Source organism: Myotis yumanensis, unplaced genomic scaffold, assembly GCF_028538775.1.
Source record: "Myotis yumanensis isolate MYYU_CA2020_CCGP unplaced genomic scaffold, mMyoYum1.0.hap1 SCAF_5, whole genome shotgun sequence".
NCBI lineage: Eukaryota > Metazoa > Chordata > Mammalia > Chiroptera > Vespertilionidae > Myotis > Myotis yumanensis.
The window spans coordinates 57478586-57497902 of record NW_027223756.1 but is presented as its reverse complement, the minus strand read 5'-3'; the positions used below and the strand labels follow the sequence as shown (position 1 = coordinate 57497902).

General features: G+C 45.1%; 1 protein-coding gene across 2 annotated transcripts in view; it reads right to left on the bottom strand.

The window, feature by feature from the left end:
• Positions 1-14681: 14681 nt before the first annotated feature.
• The window catches only part of TMEM131L (transmembrane 131 like), a 145318-nt gene continuing 140682 nt past the window's right edge, over positions 14682-19317 (bottom strand). For both annotated transcript variants that reach the window (XM_070415341.1, XM_070415342.1), the window contains exons 32-35: positions 18877-18997; positions 17728-17819; positions 16027-16166; positions 14682-15094 (exon numbers count right to left, since the gene is read on the bottom strand). In XM_070415341.1, the coding sequence (XP_070271442.1) occupies positions 14819-15094; positions 16027-16166; positions 17728-17819; positions 18877-18997 (629 nt within the window). In that variant the 3' untranslated portion in view covers positions 14682-14818. The remainder of the gene's footprint in view (positions 15095-16026; positions 16167-17727; positions 17820-18876; positions 18998-19317) is intronic.

The window sequence follows — 19317 nt, the reverse complement described above, 5'->3', positions numbered from 1 at the left end:
CCCGCCTTCTGACCGCCTCCCGACCGGACCGCGGGCTCAGGGACGAAGCGAGGGGAGGGCGCGCGACGGGAACCACCCGTCCGCCCGGGGCGCGCCGCAGCGGGGAGGCGCCGACCCCGGTCCGCGCGTCGGGCCGCTGCGCCCGTCCTTGTCCGCAGCTCCGTCAGGTGACCCGGACCGGGGTCGCGGGGCAGGAAATAGAACCGAAATGCTGGAAACTCCGTCGTCGTGGGATTGCCCGAATCACAGGGGCGGATTTCGCAACCCCTGAGAAGGCTGATCACCCAACCAGTCAGTATTTTATTGACATCCCAGCCTCCCATTACCCTGAAACACAGCGTCTTTAAACCACTTCTCCATTCTGTTCCATCCTTTGAAGCCGAATTCAAGTTCAGGAATCGTTCTTCCCCGCCTTTCGGCACCATGCTCTCCGGTGTTAAAGTAGTTCACCAATCTCTAGCCAGATTTTGCAGGCAGAGCAGGTACGTACAGCCCCAGATTCTGGGGTTCCCCCCCCCACACACACACACAGTCTCCCATCCCTAGTCTCTCCCTAGAGATGTGGGAGCCACAGATAGCTGAGGTTTTGAACCCGAGCCCTTCCATCCTTCCCTTGCTCCATTCCACCCCCATTTCTCAAGGTAATTCCAAAAACAGCCCTAGGTGGGCTTTCTTCGTTGCCACAGAAACTAGTTTATTCCAGGCAGTGAGGAATGTTTTATAAGGGAAGCAAACGAGTGCCTTTTTAAAAAGTAAACTCCCTTCCTGTGAACAGTGCATTTCATGTTCATAATTCCATTTGATCTTCACAAATCAAGATTGGAAGCGGGGGAAGCTTTCTTGCTCCTCTTTTACACTCGCGGGAAAGGTCATGCAAATTGTCAATGGCAGAACTGAGATTTGAAGCCAGGTTTTTATCCTACATCCAGGTTTTCTCTGTTCCTATTCCACACCCCTGCTTCTCATTAAAGGTTCAAACCAGGGCATGGGTTTTATTCTTCCTTTTGCAGTGAAACAGAGTCACTAAAACAGAGTCAGCATCAAACATTTAATGCTTGTTGAGGGGTGAATGGAAACTTTCAGAATGTCACTTAGGTCTGGAGGAGGAGAGTATAAACATCTGACATAGCCATTGCAGATACACAGTGGGACAGCAAGGGAGAGAGTCTAACCAGTGGCTCCATGCCCTGACTTCCAGCCCTTGCCACACAACTGCTGCCCTCAGTTAAACTTGGGAATGAAGAAATAATAGTGCATGATTTCCAACCGTGCAGTCAGACAAAACCATGAGTGTGCAACTAGTATCATTTTAATATCTGTAAGGATGGTCTGGTCTCATCAGGCAGAAAGAATATGAAAAGAAGGCAGAATCATGTTTCATGTTCTTTGGAACTCCTTGGAAATTATATGTAAACTAGAGGTGTGGTGCATGAAATTTGTGCACTTGTGGCAGGGAGATCCCTCAGCCCGGCCTGCACCCTCTCGCAGTCCAGGAGCCCTCAGGGGATGTCCGACTGTCGGACGGACATCCTTAGTGCTGCTGTGGAGGAGGGAGAGGCTCCAGCCGCTGCGCTCGCCAACTGTGAGCCCAGCTCAGGGCTTCTGGCTGAGCAGTGCTCCCCCTATAGGAGCGCACTGACCACCAGAGGGCAGCTCCTGCATTGAATATCTGCCCCCTGGTGGTTGGTGCATGTCATAGCGACCCGACCAGTCTGTTCGCTGTTTGGTGGATTTGCATATTAGCATTTTATTATATAAGATATCTTAAGAATCAAATCACTGCTAAATCCAATCGTGTGGTGTGGCAGTGTGGGTCGGAGGGGTTGCCGATTTCTACGTGAATGGAAAAACTGAGGTCGTAATATGACTCAAACACAGGGACATGAGCCATGCGACCACTGCCTTCTTTATAAAGCATAACTAGGGTTCAGTGTGTACTAGTCACGGGGTCATAGCCAAGAATTCTGCCACCTTCCTGGCCAGTTTCACTGGTTAACTATTTAAGAAGGAATTCCCCTAATTATGTATGGTGATGTAATGGTTTCCTACGGATGTGTAAGTATCTTTTCCAGCCCAGAGATTGCTGTTTTCTTGGCAATTGTATGGAGTATTATATTTGGCCCAAAAAGTTTCTGGATGCAATCCCTGGAAGACTTACAATTTAGTGTTTACATGAATCTGTGAATACTTTGTTTTTAAAAAATTGTCACATTTAAAATAATTTGGCCTACTAGAGTCAAGGTCACACTTAAAATGTATACTTTATTTATACTTATGACTTTAGGTTGAAAATTTTCTGTTTGTGGACACATATATGGAAGCATTTGTCACATGTTGAAGCATTTAAGACAGCTTAAAGTTCACCATATTTATATGTGTTACAAAAGTTAACTCAGGAAAGTGGATATCAAACATATTACTGTATAAATGCAGCTTAAACTATTTTAAAGTTTCATTAGCTATGTTTGTAAATAGGATCAAACATAAGCCAAAGTCCCTTTTAAAGTGATCTTTAAAGTTGGTAGATTTACAAATAGCCAGTGGACCCTAAAAGCTTAAGGAAGGACAAGGTTTTTAACTTGGCAGATTTAGCCACTTACAGATGAAATCACAAAGTGAAAGCAAATCCTGCAGACAAAAAAAATTTGAGAACATAAAAAAAAATGAAATTTGAGTTACTCAGAACAACTTCCAAGTCCTCCCTTCCTCCCCCTGTTAACTTGCTGCTCTTCCTCTTCTGCTGCCCGCCAGCACCACTTCCTGCAGGGCCAGTTAGTCATGGGTGCCTTCCAGTCTGCTCCTGTGTGTCCTGCCATCTGCCCTGCCCTTCCTTATGCTATGGCTCCTTTGCGCTTTCATTAACTGGCAGAGATCCAACTGTGTAGACGCTGTTTAACATGCCACAGTTCCAGCCCACTTCCATTACTAAGAGATGGTCTGTGCTAAATCCCAGTTGCTATGGTGGGATGAAATCTCTTGTTCCACGGTGTTCCACAAAGGACATCCTCAGAGCCAGGAACCCCCCTCCCTGATGCAGCGAGAGAATCTCTGACTATTGCTTTCCTAATCTTTTGTAGAAAACCAGTTGCTCTGAGGCCCCCGGCTCACCTCATGCCCTCCTATATCATCTGTCATCATCCCATCTGCTGATTTGGTCCCTTCCCCACATACTTAGTTTTCCTTTCCAACTCTCCTTTTCAAACTTATCCTTCCCTCCCCTGTTTCCCTAGATCCTAGGCCACTCCTCACAGCCTACTTTCCTTTTAAGAAGTCTTGTTTATGATCATGTACATGCCAATCCCTTTTGCACTTAAAAAGTCTCCTGCCCAGACATTTCTGGGCTCCAGACCTAGAGTAGCAACTTCCTACTTGAGACGTATTTCCACATGGATGTCTCAGAGCATGTCCACTCAACATGTCCAAATCTTAGGTCATGATATTTCTTGCCAAGGCTGCTCCCCTTCTAGTGCTCTTCATTTCAACACATGGCACCGCCATCCATCCATCCGGGTGCATCTGCTACAGCACTTTGTCCAGTTAATTTTACCTCAAATCCATCCAAGTCTTTTTATTCTTACTGCTGTCATACTTGTCCAAGCTACCTTCACCTCTCGCCTGGACTACAAAAACAGCCTCCTTAGATTCTCATCTGCTTTGCCTTCTCTGCAGCTCCTTCTTCACACTGCATCTAGAACAGTTTGTCTAATAAAAACACAAAGGGAACCACAAATGCAAGCTACTTGCATCATTTTAAATTTCCTAGTAGCTACATTTAAAAAGGTTAGCAAGAAACAGGTAAAATGGATTTTAATTACATTTTATTTAACCCAAAATATTATCATTTCAATATGTAATCAATATTTTTAAAATGAGATACTGTACATTCTTTTTTTCTTATAAAGCACTAGAGGCCTGATGCACGAAATTCATGCAAGGGGCTCGGCCCTCGAAGCCCCACCCCCATTCCGGAAGGTCATTCTGGAAGGTCATTTCGCTGCCCAGCCTAATTAGCACAGTAGCTCTTTATTATATAGGACTAGAGGCTTGATGCACAAAAATTCGTGCCAGAATAGGCCTTCCTTCCCTGGCTGCCGGCACCTGGGACCCGTGCTGCTTCCCTCCAGCCCCAGCTTCCTTAGGAAGGATGTCTGGAATGACGTCCAGAAGGTGTCTGATCTAATTAGCATATTACCCTTTTGTTATTATAGATTCTAAATCCAGTATATATTTTAGCTTTACAGCACATCTCAACTAAAACCAGCAACACTTCAAGTATTCAGTAGCCATGTGTAGCTAGTAGCTACCATTTTTGGACAGTAAAGAAGATCTTCAGTGATCCTTTTAACAATGCAAATCAGATCACTTCACCCCACCCCAAGTTTAAAATCCTTTTGTGGGGGGTGATAAGAGATCAACCAAAGAACTTGTATGCATATAACATAACCAATAGACACAGACAATGGGGGAGGGGTCATGAAGGCCAGGGCTGAGGGGCGGGGGCAGGCTGGGCGAGGACAAGTGGGGGAGGGACATATGTAGTACTTTCAACAATAAAGAATTTAAAAAAGCACTCAAAAAAATTTTTGTGGCTTCCATATTGTTCTTAGGATTAGGATCGGGATACTTAACAGCCTACAAGGCCGTGCAGGGTCTGTGATGTGTTTCTGCTTGAACTGCCGGCCTCTCCGCCTTTCCCTCTCACCATCTGTGTACCAGCCACATTAGGTTTTAAGACATACAGAGTTCCTACCCACCACACCCTTACTCTTCAGCCTAGGCATGTGTTATTTTCCTTCATAGCATTTAGCTTAGTTGGCAACTATATCATTCCACTTGTGAGATCAATGCATGTTTCTCTCACTAGGCCGTAAAAAGGAATTGTTTGCTTTAGCTCACCATGGTAACCTCAATGCTCACCCTGCAACTTGTACACAGTAGATTTCAATAAAACTTTTGAATAAGTAAATGAATAAATCAGGATGTTGGGAAATAAAGAACTAGAAAATGGGGCACAGAATAGAGCTTGAAGAAAGAAGTCAATGAAAAAAAAAAAAAAAGTCAGTGAACACAGTCAAGTTCAGCAGGTAGAATCCAAAGTGGGGAAGGAGGTATGGGAGGTGATTACTTTTGTTGAGACACTATCTGTGCTAAGATCTCTGTTAATTGTTTTATGTGTGTTTGCTTAATCCTGTAACAAGTCTATGAACCAGGTTTTATCTGAGTTTTAAATTCAAAGAGGTTCAGAAGGGTTCAGAAACTTGCCAAGTCTGATTTCAAAGCCTGCCTGCTATGCATTTCACCAGGTCCTTGTAGACAACTTCCCACACTTCATAATCTTGCCAGACTTGTTATTCACTGAAAATGTGGCCAAACGCTCAATAATAGAAAAGCTGAATTGTTTCTAGTATGTGTGTGTATATCTGATGTATATGTATCCATTTGTTGCTAGGTGTGTTTTTTAACAAAAATGTTGCCCAAAATGCATTTCACAATTCAAGTATGATTGCCTCATCTGAGAATCTTAAGCAAAAGTAACCTTGCAAAAAATGATGTCATTTATTATTTTAAGTCCAAGAAAGAAGTCAAATGATGATTGAATAATGGCTCGAGTATGGGACACTCTCAAATATCAGTTAATTTTCCTTCCTGGTTATGTGAGGTTATGCATATCCTGTACCCAACAGAATGCTTGCCATACAGAAAGGGTTCAAAAATAGCTCTTATTATTATCATTTTCCTTCCTGGCTCATTGCAGCTCTTCATTTATTTCTTGCAAACACACTAAAATACAGGTTCTTAAACTATGCTGGCTCTACAGGCCATACTGAATCCCTGCCATAAGTCAGCTTCTGGATTGACATGGGACAGTCATCAACAGTGGCCCATGTACCACAGATTCAAGCTGAGATGACTCATTTCCAGGGCTCAGCACAATCCAGCTGTGTCCATGTCACATCAATATGGGAACACCAGAGCATGGCTCATGAGAATAAGTGCTTTGGCCCTGACCAGTTTGGCTCAGTTGATAGAGCATTGGTCTGCAGACTGAAGGGTCCCAGGTTCGATTCCGATCAAGGGCATGTACCTTGTTTGTGGGCACATCCCCAGTGGGGGGTATGCAGGAGGCAGCTGATCGATGATTCTCTCTCATCGATGTTTCTAACTCTCTATCCCTCTCCCTTCCTCTCTGTAAAAAATCAATAAAATATATTTTTAAAAAGAAAAAAAAAAGAATAAGTGCTTTGCAGTCAGGTTGACTTGGTTCAAATCTTGCCTCTTACACATGCTAGCTTTATGTCTGAGCCATCACAGGACTCAGTTTTCACATCGGTTACATGGCTGCCTTCTACCCTGACTGGGAATTGAACCTGCAACCTTTCTGTGCACGGCACAATGCCCAACCAACCGAGCCACTCCTGCCAGGTTGAGAGGCAGACATTATTAAGAAAGAATTATTCTTTAGGGGACCTGTTAAGAACTAACTGGGCAAAAATCCTCTATAGGAAGTTGTGCCACAGAAAATACTCACTTGGACTAATAAGCCCCTTGGATAAAAGGCAAGTACAATAAGCCCTCACTTAACATCTTCTACAGCAGTGGTCACCAACCGTGGTCTGTGGACCACTGGTGGTCCCTGAGGCCTGAAAGGTTAGCGACCGCTGTTCTATAGGTTCCTGGAAACTGTGACTTTAAGTGAAATGACATATAACAAAATCAATTTTACCACAGGCTGATTGACATAAACAAGAGTTAAGGAATATTTCTATGGCATACTCTGGGCACAAAAACTTCTAAATAAAGACCCCAAACACCTCTATTATTAAACATCGAAATAAATGTGAGCTAGACACACAGTTAAGAAAGATGAATAAACAAATAAGAGTTATTTTCCAACCTACTCATTCCAGTTCGAGGTCGCAGGTGGCTGGAGCCTCTCCCAGCAGCTCAGGGCGCAAGGCAGGACCCACCCCCGCAGGACACTGTCCACCATCCACCACAGGGCCCATCACACACCCACACCCAGACTGGGCAATGGAGACACACCAAGCCACCACACGTGCACACCTTTGGGAAAAAACGAATTCCTGGAGAGAAGCCACGCAGACATGGAGAGAACGTGCACACACCACACAGACACTGGCCTCAGCTGGGAATCCTTTTTCCCCTCATCAACATCATAATAAAACAACACTGAACCAAACAACGTTTTTCAAGCGCCTGCTGCACACTGAAGAATGTAAACATTATTGGGCTTTCGATGTTAATATGAATATTGTTTCCTTCTTACCAACCAGATGAGCTCAGGTTCTCTCAGAAAATGAGAGTGTTGCCTGACCAGTGTGTCTCAATGGTTGAGTGTTGACTCATGAACCAAGAAGTCACTGGTGGATTCCTGGTCAGGCACACGCCCGGGGTTGTGGGCTCGCGCCCCAGTAGGGAGCATTCAAGAGGCAGCTGATGGATGATGTTTCTGTCTATCCCTCTCCCTTCTTCTCTCCCTAAAATCAATAAAAACATTTTAAAAAAGAAAATGGGACTGTTGATGGCATAGGTACAGGTGCAGGTTTGGAGCAGAGGGTATTGCCTCATGCAGGTTCAGTTGGGACAGTGAAAGCAAAGGATCTGGAAGAAGGGGGTTGCCTCTGAAGTAATTTTCCTTCCTGTTTATGTGAGGGTCTGCACACCCTGTTCCTAACAGAATGCTTGGCATACAGAAAGCGTTCAAAAATTGTGAGAGTCCAGGCAAGAGGAGGGGCTAGAGCAAGGAGGTAGGAAGGAACCCCCTTAATGAAATTTTATTTGTGTTTGCCTCTTTGTCATTGGAGGGCCCTAGGCTTAATCTGCAGGCTCAACAATAACTCATTGATTACTCTCTTGGAGGAAGAGAGAGAGAGAGAGAGAGAGAGAGAGAGAGAGAGAGAGAGAGACTTGGGACTTGGCTTTGGCAAGAAAGGTACATTGCTGTCTTTTCCAAGAATGAGGAAGTATTCTAATAAGTTTTCCCCGCACTCACAGAAACACTACAACACAGAAACACTTCCCTGCTTGTCAACCTTAGAAACTTGCATACTGGGCATTACCAGCCATGCCAGGAACCGGTACAGGACAACTTTGTTTTGCCCCACCCAGTGAGTGGCCACATTGAAATTCCGCTTTTGCATAATGTTTCAAAGAAAGATTGCAATTTTAGGAAATGAAAGTGACTGCTGTGGAGGACCTGAACTCCCTGTGGTGTTGAAGCTATCTGTCCAGGAAGCTATTAGGAAGGCCAGGGTTGAACGGGAGGATGGGAAAAGAACAATAACTATCAAGCACCTACTAGAAGTGTGTTTTCAGTTATCCCTTGTTGGTTCAGCAGTTCCTTTTGTCAGGCTTGGTGCTAGTTGCTGGGTGGACAGCACACAAGTCAACTAACTCATGGTCCCTGCCCTCAAGAAGCTCACAGTCTTTGGGGGAAAGAGATAAATTGAGCAAGTAATTCCAAAGGGACCATATAAACAACATTACACACGAGGCAGAAGTCTCTTAGCACCCCTGTGGAAAAAATTATGAGCCCGAATTGCAGATGGGCAACCTGAGGCCCAGGGAGATTAGAGAAGCTCATAAGAAGTGTAGTCAGGATTTGAACTCCAGACATCTAAGTCCTCTTTCTTTCTTTTTAAAAAATATTATTTTATTTTTACATTTAATATTATTGAATTGCTGGACAGTTGGAGTGGCATCTGGGCCTGTTTGGGGATCAATTTGTTATTGCAGCATAACCTAGCCTATCCCAACTAATACAAAAATCAATTCTGGATTTTGGATATTATTCTGATTTAATATATTTTTTAATGAAAGAAGGAAAGCAAATAAGTAGTTGGTTTCTCTTTGGGAGCTCTGTGGAGCTAGATCACGTGATGCATTGAGGAACCTGGACTGACCTGGGACTGCCTGCCCTTTGTGTTGTAGGGAGGGGTTGCTTTTCATATGGAATTTGAACTGAGTGGCCATGCACCACTGCAGTGGGGTAGCCTATTCAATCCCCATGTCACTGGGCTTGGTCTGTTCCTTCAGTTTTTACCTATTTATTTTTTAACATATTTTATTGATTTTTTTTACAGAGAGGAAGGGAGAGGGATAGAGAGTCAGAAACATCGATGAGAGAGAAACATTGATCAGCTGCCTCCTGCACACTCCCTACTGGGGATGTGCCCACAACCAAAGTACATGCCCTTGACTGGAATTGAACCTGGGACCTTTCAGTCCGCAGGCCAATGCTCTATCCACTGAGCCAAACTGGCTAGGGATGTTCCTTTAGTTTTTAAAATATTTCAAATAATTTCTACACCCACTGTGAATGAATAAATATGCAGCCAGCCAGACAAAATGAACCTGAAATGATATTGGGTGAAATTTTTGTTTGTTCTCAATTTCTAAAATAAGAGTTTTATAAATACTATGTACATTCTACATACATAAATACTAAATATGTACATTCTGATTTACTGACATCTTCTCTGGACTCCAGTTAGGAACACTAAATTGTTCAAATTTAGTCTGGGTCACACCAAAATAATTATTTTTAAATGTTCATTTGAGTTTGCATAAATGTTATAGGATATGTATTTTTTAAAAGTTGTATTTTAAAGGTGACTTTTACACTACTTGTCCAGTATTTTTGATTAATTGTCATTAGACTGCCTTGCATTTTGTATGTTGGTTATGTATTTAAAGACATTCTTATGTGTGTTTAGTCCTAACCCAACTAATTACTACATACCTCATTTTATAGGCATTTTATTAGGGAATGCTTGGTGAAAGTTTCACTTTGCCTTTGCCTTTAAATTCTGTCCTTTTATAGCATGATGAAAATTTTATTAGACTTTAGCATTTGTTTTTAACATACTTACTTTCCCCCATTGTTAAATAAAATATACTTTCCCTTAAGATTTAATTAAAAGGTTTTTTTGGGGGGGGAAGTGGGGTGATAGAAGCACATGCTTGTACTAGACAATACAAAAATGAAGATACAAAATCACTCCCAATCCCACCCACTAGGTGGTGCATCCCCCCATATTCCGTGGGCTCATACTGTATGTCACTTTGTGTCCCACTGTTTCATTGCCTGTGTCACTCTTACAATGATTTTTAACTGTCCTAGTATTCCAACATCTGCATGTACTATAATTTGAACATATTCTTATTGTAGAACATGCATTTCCAAGCCGTCACTGTTCTAACATTGTGATGAGCATGCTTGCACGTTGTTGGTGCTGGGCAGAATAATGACCCTTGCCATTCACCTCCTAGACTCTCATCACCTCCCTCAAAACACCTCCCTCCAGAATGGTGAGGACACCAGGGACAGTTGCTAGACAGACTCAGGTTAACCCTCTCTCCTTGTATGGTCCCATGGCATTTGCACATCTGACCTCTCAGCCTCTTGGCTTCCTCCTATCCTGTCAGCAGTTCCTCTCAGTCTACTCTGCTCCTGCCTCCTCTTCTCCACTTCTCCACATGAGGGTGTCCAGGCTCAGACCTCAAAATTCTTCTTCTCTCCAAGAGGCCTCATTCACTCCATTGCCTTAATACCATCAAGAGGCTGAAGATGTCCCAGTGGGTGTCCCCAGCCCTAAACTTCACCGGCTTCAAATCTGCAGATGCAACTGCCTGCGTGACTTCTCCGCTTCACACGGTCCAACTTGGAACACCTGCCCCTGCCTCCAACCAGACCCTCCCAAACGCTCTTCTCTCATCAACAGCATCACCTTGACTCGGCTCTCAGGGCCCCATCAACTCAACTCCACCCCACCAATCAGCATGTTTGCTTATAACAAACCAATTCTCCCCGTCATCTCCCCTGTGGCCGCGGATGTCTAGTCGGTGTTACTGTTACCGCTGCACCCAAAGAAACTTTTCTCTATTCAGCTGGCAGTGATTTCTTTGAACCTCACATCAGATAACATTTCTTCTCTCCTAAAATGCTCCCGTGGCTTCCCACACCTTGAGTAAATCCCATCCTCTTGTCGGTGGCCTACAAGGCCTTATGGGGGCAGCCTCTGCCTACTTCTAGGGCCTCACCTCTTTCCCCCCCTTTCCCCCCGTGGCCCTTGCTCTCCAGGCCCCAGCTACACGGGCCTCCTGCCCCAGGACCTTGGCACCTGCCCTTTCCCTGGCGGCAATGCTTTGCCTGTTGATCTTGGCACAGCTGGTTCTTTCTTGCTGTTCAGGTTTTAGCTCTTTGAGGTCAATGGGGATGGAAGGGGGACTTTATAATACTTTCAACAATAAAGATAAAAACAAAAACACATTAATATTTAAAGAAAGAAGGAAAAGAGAATTGATTTTTTTTTAAAAAAAGCTTTACTTCTTTAGACTTTCCCTGACCACCTGTTGCCCCTCCCCCACTTATCACATCACCATTTCATGGCCCTCAGAGACGCAGCAGTGTCCAAAACATTCCTTGAATCTTTTGCTTGTGTCTTGCCCGTCCCTCCTTCTGGAATGTGCCAGCAGAGCAGGACCTAGTCTGTCCTGTTCTCCGGTGAAGGGCCCCTGGGACTGGTCCCAGCTCCTAGACGGTTCTCAGTAAATATTTTAAACCAAGAAAAACTTCCGGTTTCCCCATCATTGAATTTGACCTTAGGACTAAAGGTAATATTCCAGTAAAAGTGAAGGTTTGTACTTTCTTCTGTATTCAGTGGAAGGACTTGTTTGGGTTTCTCATGTTTTCCTGACGGGGAATTGAGGGGTCGATGAAAGTAGGAAAGAGAATTGGATCAATGAGCACAACATACATCTAAGGCAGCGCTTCTCAACCTGTGGGTCGCGACCCCTTTGGCGGTCGAACAACCCTTTCACGGGGGTCGCCTAAGACCATCCTGCATATCAGATATTGACATTACGATTCATAACAGTAGCAACATTACAGTTATGAAGTAGCAACGAAAATAATTTTATGGTTGGGTCACAACCTGAGGAACTGCATTTAAAGGGCCAGAAGGTTGAGAACCACTGATCTAAGGTCTCATATGCTCCCCAATGGGAAAGTTTTGAATTTTATACTGAACATGAATTATTTTTTTTGTTTGTGGTAAAACATACATTACACAAAACTTACCATTTTAACAGTTATATGTACAATTTGGTGACATAAAGTACATTGACATTGTTGTGCAACCATCACCACCATCCATCTCCAGAACTTTCTTTCAAATCTTTTCAAACGAAAACTGTACACATTAAACAATCACTCCCCATTTCCCCCTCCTCCCCGCAGCCCCTGGTAACCGCCGTGGTACTTCCTGTCTCTATGAAGCTGACCGTACTAGGTACCTCACAGAAGTAGAACCGTAAGGCATTTGTTCGTTGACTGGCTTATTTCACTGAATAGAATGTTTTCATGGTACATATACATTGTAGTACATATAGAATTTCCTTTCTTTTTAATTTGATTTTACAGAGAGGAAGGGAGAGAGGAAGAGGGGAGGGAGGGAGGAAAGGGGGGGGGAGAGAGAGAGAGAGAGAGAGAGAGAGAGAGAGAGAGAGAGAGAGAAGAAACATCAATTTGGTGTTCCACTTATTTATGCATTCACTGGTTGATTGTTGTATGTGTCCTGACTGGGATTCCAATCCACAACCTTGGCATTTCAGGATGACACTCTAACCAACTGAGCTACCTGGCCAGGGCCAGAATTTCCTTCCTCTTTTTTTTGTTAATCCTCAACCAAGGATATTTTTCCTACTGATTTTCAGAGAGTGGAAGGGATCTGAGGAAGACAGACAGAGAGAGAGAAACATCAACCTGAAGGAAGACACATTGATCGGCTGCCTCCCACACATGCCCCGACAAGACCAGGATCGAACCTGTAACCCAAGTATTTGCCCTTGTCAGGGAATCAAACCCGTGACCCTTGGGTGCATGGGCTGACACTAACTCCTGAGCTATGCCAGCCAGGGAGAATTTCCTTCCTTTTTGAGGCTCAATATCTCATTGTATGTATTTATCATGTTTTCTTTATCCATACATCCATCAGTGGGCATCTAGGCCAGTGTTCGCCAAGCGGTGGTCGGTGGACCACCGGTGGTCCGTGAGGTCCGAAAGGTTGGTGACCGCTGATCTAGGCTGTTTCCACCTTTCGGCTGTTGGATATAATGCTGTTATGAATGCAGGAGCACAAACCTTTATTCAAGTCCCTGCTAACAATTCTTTTGGGCCTATACCTAGAACCTAAATTATTTTTAACATTATTCAGTATTGGGGGGCTTCACCCGCATCACGATTCTAACTTGGCAGCCTGAGAGGTTTCTAGTGTCCTGGCATGCTTGCGGGCGCACCTTGCCGAGGGCAGTCCCGGATTTACAGCACGCTGGCCCTCCTTGTCCCAGGCGCCCACACACGCCGTGGCAAAGCGAAATCAACTCAAAGCAAGTAAACCCAGCAGTCCACTCAAAACTATCTCCTAGGGCAGTGGTCGGCAAACTGCAGCTCACAAGCCACATGCGGCTCTTTGGTCCCTTGAGTGTGGCTCTTCCTAAGCCTTAGGAGTACCCTAATTAAGTTAATAACAATGACCCTACCTATATAGTTTAAGTTTAAAAAATTTGGCTCTCAAAAGAAATTTCAATCGTACTGTTGATATTTGGCTCTGTTGACTAATGAGTTTGCCGACCACTGTCCTAGGAAATTTCCAATAAAGATGAAACAAAATGTAACTAGGAGAGATTTTTATTAAAAGTTAAAAACATTTTCACAATTTACACACGCCGATAGAGAAGTCCACCAACCCAGGGACTGCTCGAGTCATTGATGAGCAGACAAAAGCCAGTCTGGCAGGCATGTTACCACAACCTAACCCCGAGGGCCTGTATTTGGAGTAAGGTTGCTCACTCAGGGAAACCAAATGCTACTGGAAAGTCCCTGCTGCTGTCCCGCCCAGTGTCTGCCCTAATGGAGGGGAGGGGCATTCTGGCCATAACTGGGCAGGCAGAACAGGGTTAGGCTCACCGCTTCACCCCCGTGGCCACCAGGACCAGAGAGAACCACCCTCCTCCCTGAGCTGAGTCACCCAGGCAAGCGACTGGCTGCTCAGCTGGGCTTTCCCAGTCAGCAGTTCTCAACCCCGCCGGCATGCTACAATCAATGGAGACCTTGGAAAGAAAGATGCTGATTGCACTAACCGGTGTGGCTCAGTGGATAGAGCGTCGGCCTGCGGACTCAAGGGTCCCAGGTTCGATTCCGGTCAAGGGCATGTACCTTGGTTGCGGGCACATCCCCAGTTAGGGGTGTGCAGGAGGCAGCTGATCAATGTTTCTCTCTTATCAATGTTTCTAACTCTCTATCCCTCTCCCTTCCTCTCTGTAAAAAATCAATAAAATCTATTTAAAAAAAAAGAAAAGAAAGATGCTGATCGCCTGGTACACCGGTCAGTGACATAAGAATCTCTGGGAATGTCACCTTACCGACTTCATTGTTTGCAAGCTGCCTGGGAGGTTCTGATGTACATGAGGGTGGGGGGCGGGGGGGAGATACACAGCAGCCACTTCTATCCCAGTTCCCACCTTCCCAAAAGCCTTCCTTGTCCTGACTGAAAGCATTTGGCATGTTGGACACACTCCTTGAGGTATAAAGTAATGACATATGGATGCTTAGTTTCTACTACTGATTTGTGAAGGGTAAAAAAAAGAACGCACCCAAATTTCATTAAAAAAAGTTTATTATCATATAAAAGTGCCAAAATATCCACCAATGTCGTAATCTATCTCAAGAACCAGTTTACGCTAGTCATCAAAACACAAGCCTCTTTATTCACATTGTTTAAAAATCAAACGCTTCTCACACATTCCCACAGTAGCTCGAGTCCCTAGACAGTGGGAAATTCGCGTTCCTATTGGCCGTGGTAGTCCATATGTCCAGGTTCATGTAGGCACGAAACGGGTTGAACCCCGGGTAGTATTCCTTGCACATGACCGCCGGGTTCTCCATGTGAGTCGAGTGTTCCGTGGTGGGGCTGATAGGGCAGCAATTTTCATACACGTCGCTTTGCGGGGCCCAGATGGAACCGAAAAGTCCAGACATTGGAGATAAGCTCCGGGTGCTTGTGAGGTAGGGCTGATGTGTAAATGAGGAGGGGAAAAAGAGATGTTTTTTAAAAAAAGGAATTTTTAAAAAAAAAGTCTTAGAAAGGCAATGTCAAGGTTGAATATATACCAGTGGATACCACAATGGTATCCATCCAAGTCACTTGGGCGCTATTAAACTATTCTCAACCATCCATGTTGCTTGAACTCCATTTTCCACAAACGCAGGGTGGTGAAATCCTCATCTAACTGGGTAAACTTACTTTCAACCCGAGCAAGGACCCACAGTTCAAATGTCCTCTCTGTAAAAATCTGCTGAGTGGCTCTGAAAGGGGGAAGGTGTAGGACTTTCAAGCACGGAGGCTCGGATGGGCGTTCATAGGCAGGAAGCCCTCAGGACCCCGCCGCTGACCACTGACACCTTTCTGTGACGTTCATTTCATCTCTGGTCACAGGTGAAAAGGTCAGCGGGGCCACAGAAACACAGCTATGGCCCCAATTCAACGTTCCCACAAGCCATCACTGCTGGTGTAGCTTGGAAGTGGCTAGAATGCCAATGTCGGCAAGCCCCCGCCTGTCTGATTATGTGTTAGGCTCCTTCAGAGGGTGGGCTCCTCTGATCTAAAGCAGGGGTGGGGAACGTCTGGCCCGAGGGCGGTATAAGGCCCGCGAAATCATTTGGTCTGGCCCTGCCAAGGCATTAAGGGTGAGAGTTCATGAAATGTTTGACCAAATATAGTGGGCTAATTCTTAAGTTGATCATTTTGTATGAGTCCTCAAATAATGTTATAAATATCCAAATGGCCCTTGGCAGGAAAAAGGCCCCCACCCCTGACCTAAAGGAAGCAAGCCCGGCTTTAGCTGATCCGAACCCAACTCTATTGCTACATGAGACCAGGATTAAAAAAACAGCAAGAAACTGGAGGCGCCCCAGGGCCACGGCGAGGGCTGGGCAGCACTGACCGGATTGCTGACGAGACCGGGGTGTCCCCAGGCGGTCGGCATGTTGGGCGGGGTGTTCCAGGTAGACTGCGAGTTGTGGTCAATAAAGTCTGTCTGAATTTCAGCAGGACACGGGAAGCCATTGGGGTAATTCATGTTTTCTACAAAGAACGGGAGACATCAACGCAGGTAAACATTTTTATGGGGCAAACTGAATTCTCACTCTCAGCAAAAAGACTCTCAAGGCCTTCCTTACTATATGGACAGGCTAAACACAGATAGAGCATACTCACTCTGTGTGAACCGGGAGTTCCACTGCCACTCTCAGGTTTAAAACTGTTTATCAGACACATCACCTGGAAGCCCTCAGGGAAGGTCTACCTCTGGGCTTATGTCCTATATATTTGATGATTTGATGGGAATCTTTCTGATACACAGGATGCACTGTTCTACTATTATAGATGTGAATCATGTCAAACTTCTTACCAGCACTTAAAAATTTTATTACCTATCATGCCAACCTCAGCCACCTGCATATGTACCATAGGGACTGACAACGGCAATACCAAGCCAAGCACTTAGCTAAGAAGATAATACACACAAGCCTCAGAAGTATAGGAAGAAAGCTACCACGGCACCCCCTTGTGGTTAACATAGAGCAATGCATGTATCAAAACCCACATTAGTGCAATATCTAATATACCACTTATTGTGTCTCTGCAAATTTAGCTCAGTATGACAAATCATGATTGTTCGGTAATGTACAGTAAGAGAATTTTCCAGCTTATCAGGGGAATCTCATATCTCTTATTGTTTATTATAACAGGTGCTTGAGCCCAAGCATTGGCAATTTCCCACCATTTCCCCTCCAAGCTTCTTTCCTTCTGCAGCACCACCGGGGCAGAGGCGTCAGGACATGCTGAGGAGCAAGCAGGGAGAGGTTTCTATTTCACGTGGCCTGGCTGCCTAAGAAGAGGAGCCGACCACTAGTGCCCCAGCCTCCCATGGGGAATCCACAATGTCAGGTCCACATAAAGCCAATGACCTGGTTCTCTCTTAGGGTGACTGGTAGAAGCCCCCAGACACCCAGGTGCACAGGGCTTTTTGAGGCCGCAGAAAATTATATATGGCAGGGTATGCATAACTAGACCCACACAAAAGCCGTCAGCAGCCTCCTGCAAGGTCATTCGCAAAGGCCACTCAATGTTAAAGGTGCATTCTTAACAACAACAAGATAAACAAATAAACAACCATCAAAAATAAAAACAAGCTCATGAATACAGCAGACCTTCTGCTGGTTGCCAGAGGTGGGGGTGGGGGAATAAACAAAATGGTTCAGGGGCTTGCGAAGTACAAACTTCCAGGGATAAGATAAACCAGTCCTGGGCTGTCATGTACAGCATGGTACTGTAATTAATACTGTATTGTATATTACAAGTCGATAAGAGAGTAAAGCTTAAAAGTTCTCACCACAAGAAAAGAAAACTAAAACTATGCACGGTGAGGGATGTCAACTAGATGTTGGGTGGTGATCATTTCTCAATATACACAAAGGTCAAATTATGATGCTGTACACCTGACACGAATATAATGTTATGTCAACTACATCTAATTTTTTTTAAGACACATGCTTCTGCAGTGAGTGCCTTAAGGCCAGACACTTCCTGCTTGGACTTTCTGAGAATAAAAGAATGGCACTGGGCTTGTTCAAACAGCTGTTACCTTCCGGAAAGGCATTGTAATCGTTCAGTTCCAACGGACAGTACACATTGGGGAACTGGCCTTCGCAAGTTGCACTCCAATCAATGAAACTGCTACAAAAAAAACAAAAACAAGAGGTCTCGTTTCAGAAACAGGGTGTCAACAGATTAAGTCAAGAAAGAAGAAAGCAATTTTATCGCCCAGCATCCTGATCACTGCTAAACCCTCAATTTTGGGAAATAAAAGCTGTACTTTCTCCAGTCACAGAATCAAAGGTTTACTTAACGCTCATCACCGATGACGTTCCATGGCAGGACAGACGCTCGACGAGGAGCGCACTCCCTGCATAACCAGGATACGTAACCAGAGGCAGAACTAGGCCGTGGTGATCAGCGCTGAGGAAGAGCCACTGGCCTACCCTGAAGCGTCTTAGCTCACATCGGAAGGACTTACACACGTCCTGCTGTGCACCCCTCATGCAGAACAGGGCCAGCATTCGCCTTGGGTAAATCACGACTACAAAGACCACGACTCATGATACTCTGATCACTGTTATCCACTGGGTTCTCATTCCAGAAACAAGAAAGTAAATACCACTGTAATCAGCTGACCTCCCCTCAAAAAGAATTCAAATGGATTCTGTGGCGAAACACAGATATAAACATTTTCTCAAGGTTTCATAATTCAATGACACAGTCACAGCCATGAACAAATTTAGGGAACGCCATTATATAACTATTTTTCAATACTCAAATTATTGTGACCTTTTAAAAATGTGACTGTGTTCAAGATTCATAGCAGGAAAAAATGGAAATCTTTGCACTGTTGGGGGGGTAGGAATTAGGAGTGACTGCTCTTCCAATTTTGCCTTTAATATATTGATAGCTCATCTTTTCATTTTAAAGGAAGGAAAGCAATGATGTGGTCTCCAGGTGTATTATCTATTACTTTTATTTCCTTTTCTGTTTCTCTCGATGCCCGGTTTGTTCTTTTCTAAGACATCACAACACAACTCTGAAAGGCAGATGGCAACGCCCGGCGGTTGAGGTAGCTGGGGAAGGAGGCTCGGCCCTCGATTCTGTGAGGACGACCTAACAGGTGGAATTCCAGTTCCCACCACAAGCCCTCAGGCCCGGGGAGGCAGGCGGCTATCAGCCAAGAGACCTGTACCTGTTGTGCACGGGGGCCGGTCCCGGTACCACACCGGGCACCGGGTTCTCCAGGGCGCAGTTGAAGCCGCTTGTCACACACACGGGCTGCGTGGGCCACAGGTCTCCAGGCGGGTAAAGACCTGAGGAAGAGAGCAAGGCCTCTCAGTGCCCTTTCTCCCCCCAGGAAACACCCCCTTGTCACCCCCACACGCTGACCACGCCTGCTCCCCCCACTCCTTTTGGGGTATGGTTTCCGAATATACAGCAGAAATAGAGCATGCTGCTTCGACCTTTACTTCAGATGCTATACGCCTGCGATCGAGGTGAGAAGCGAGCCAAGGAAGTGTGAGGAGGCGAGCTCTGGGCTCGGGGACAGAGCGAAGTGTGCAGCCCCCGCAGGGGGAGTGTGCCCTGTGAGTTCAGAACAGCAAGGAGCCAGACAGCACAGAGCCTGGTGGGC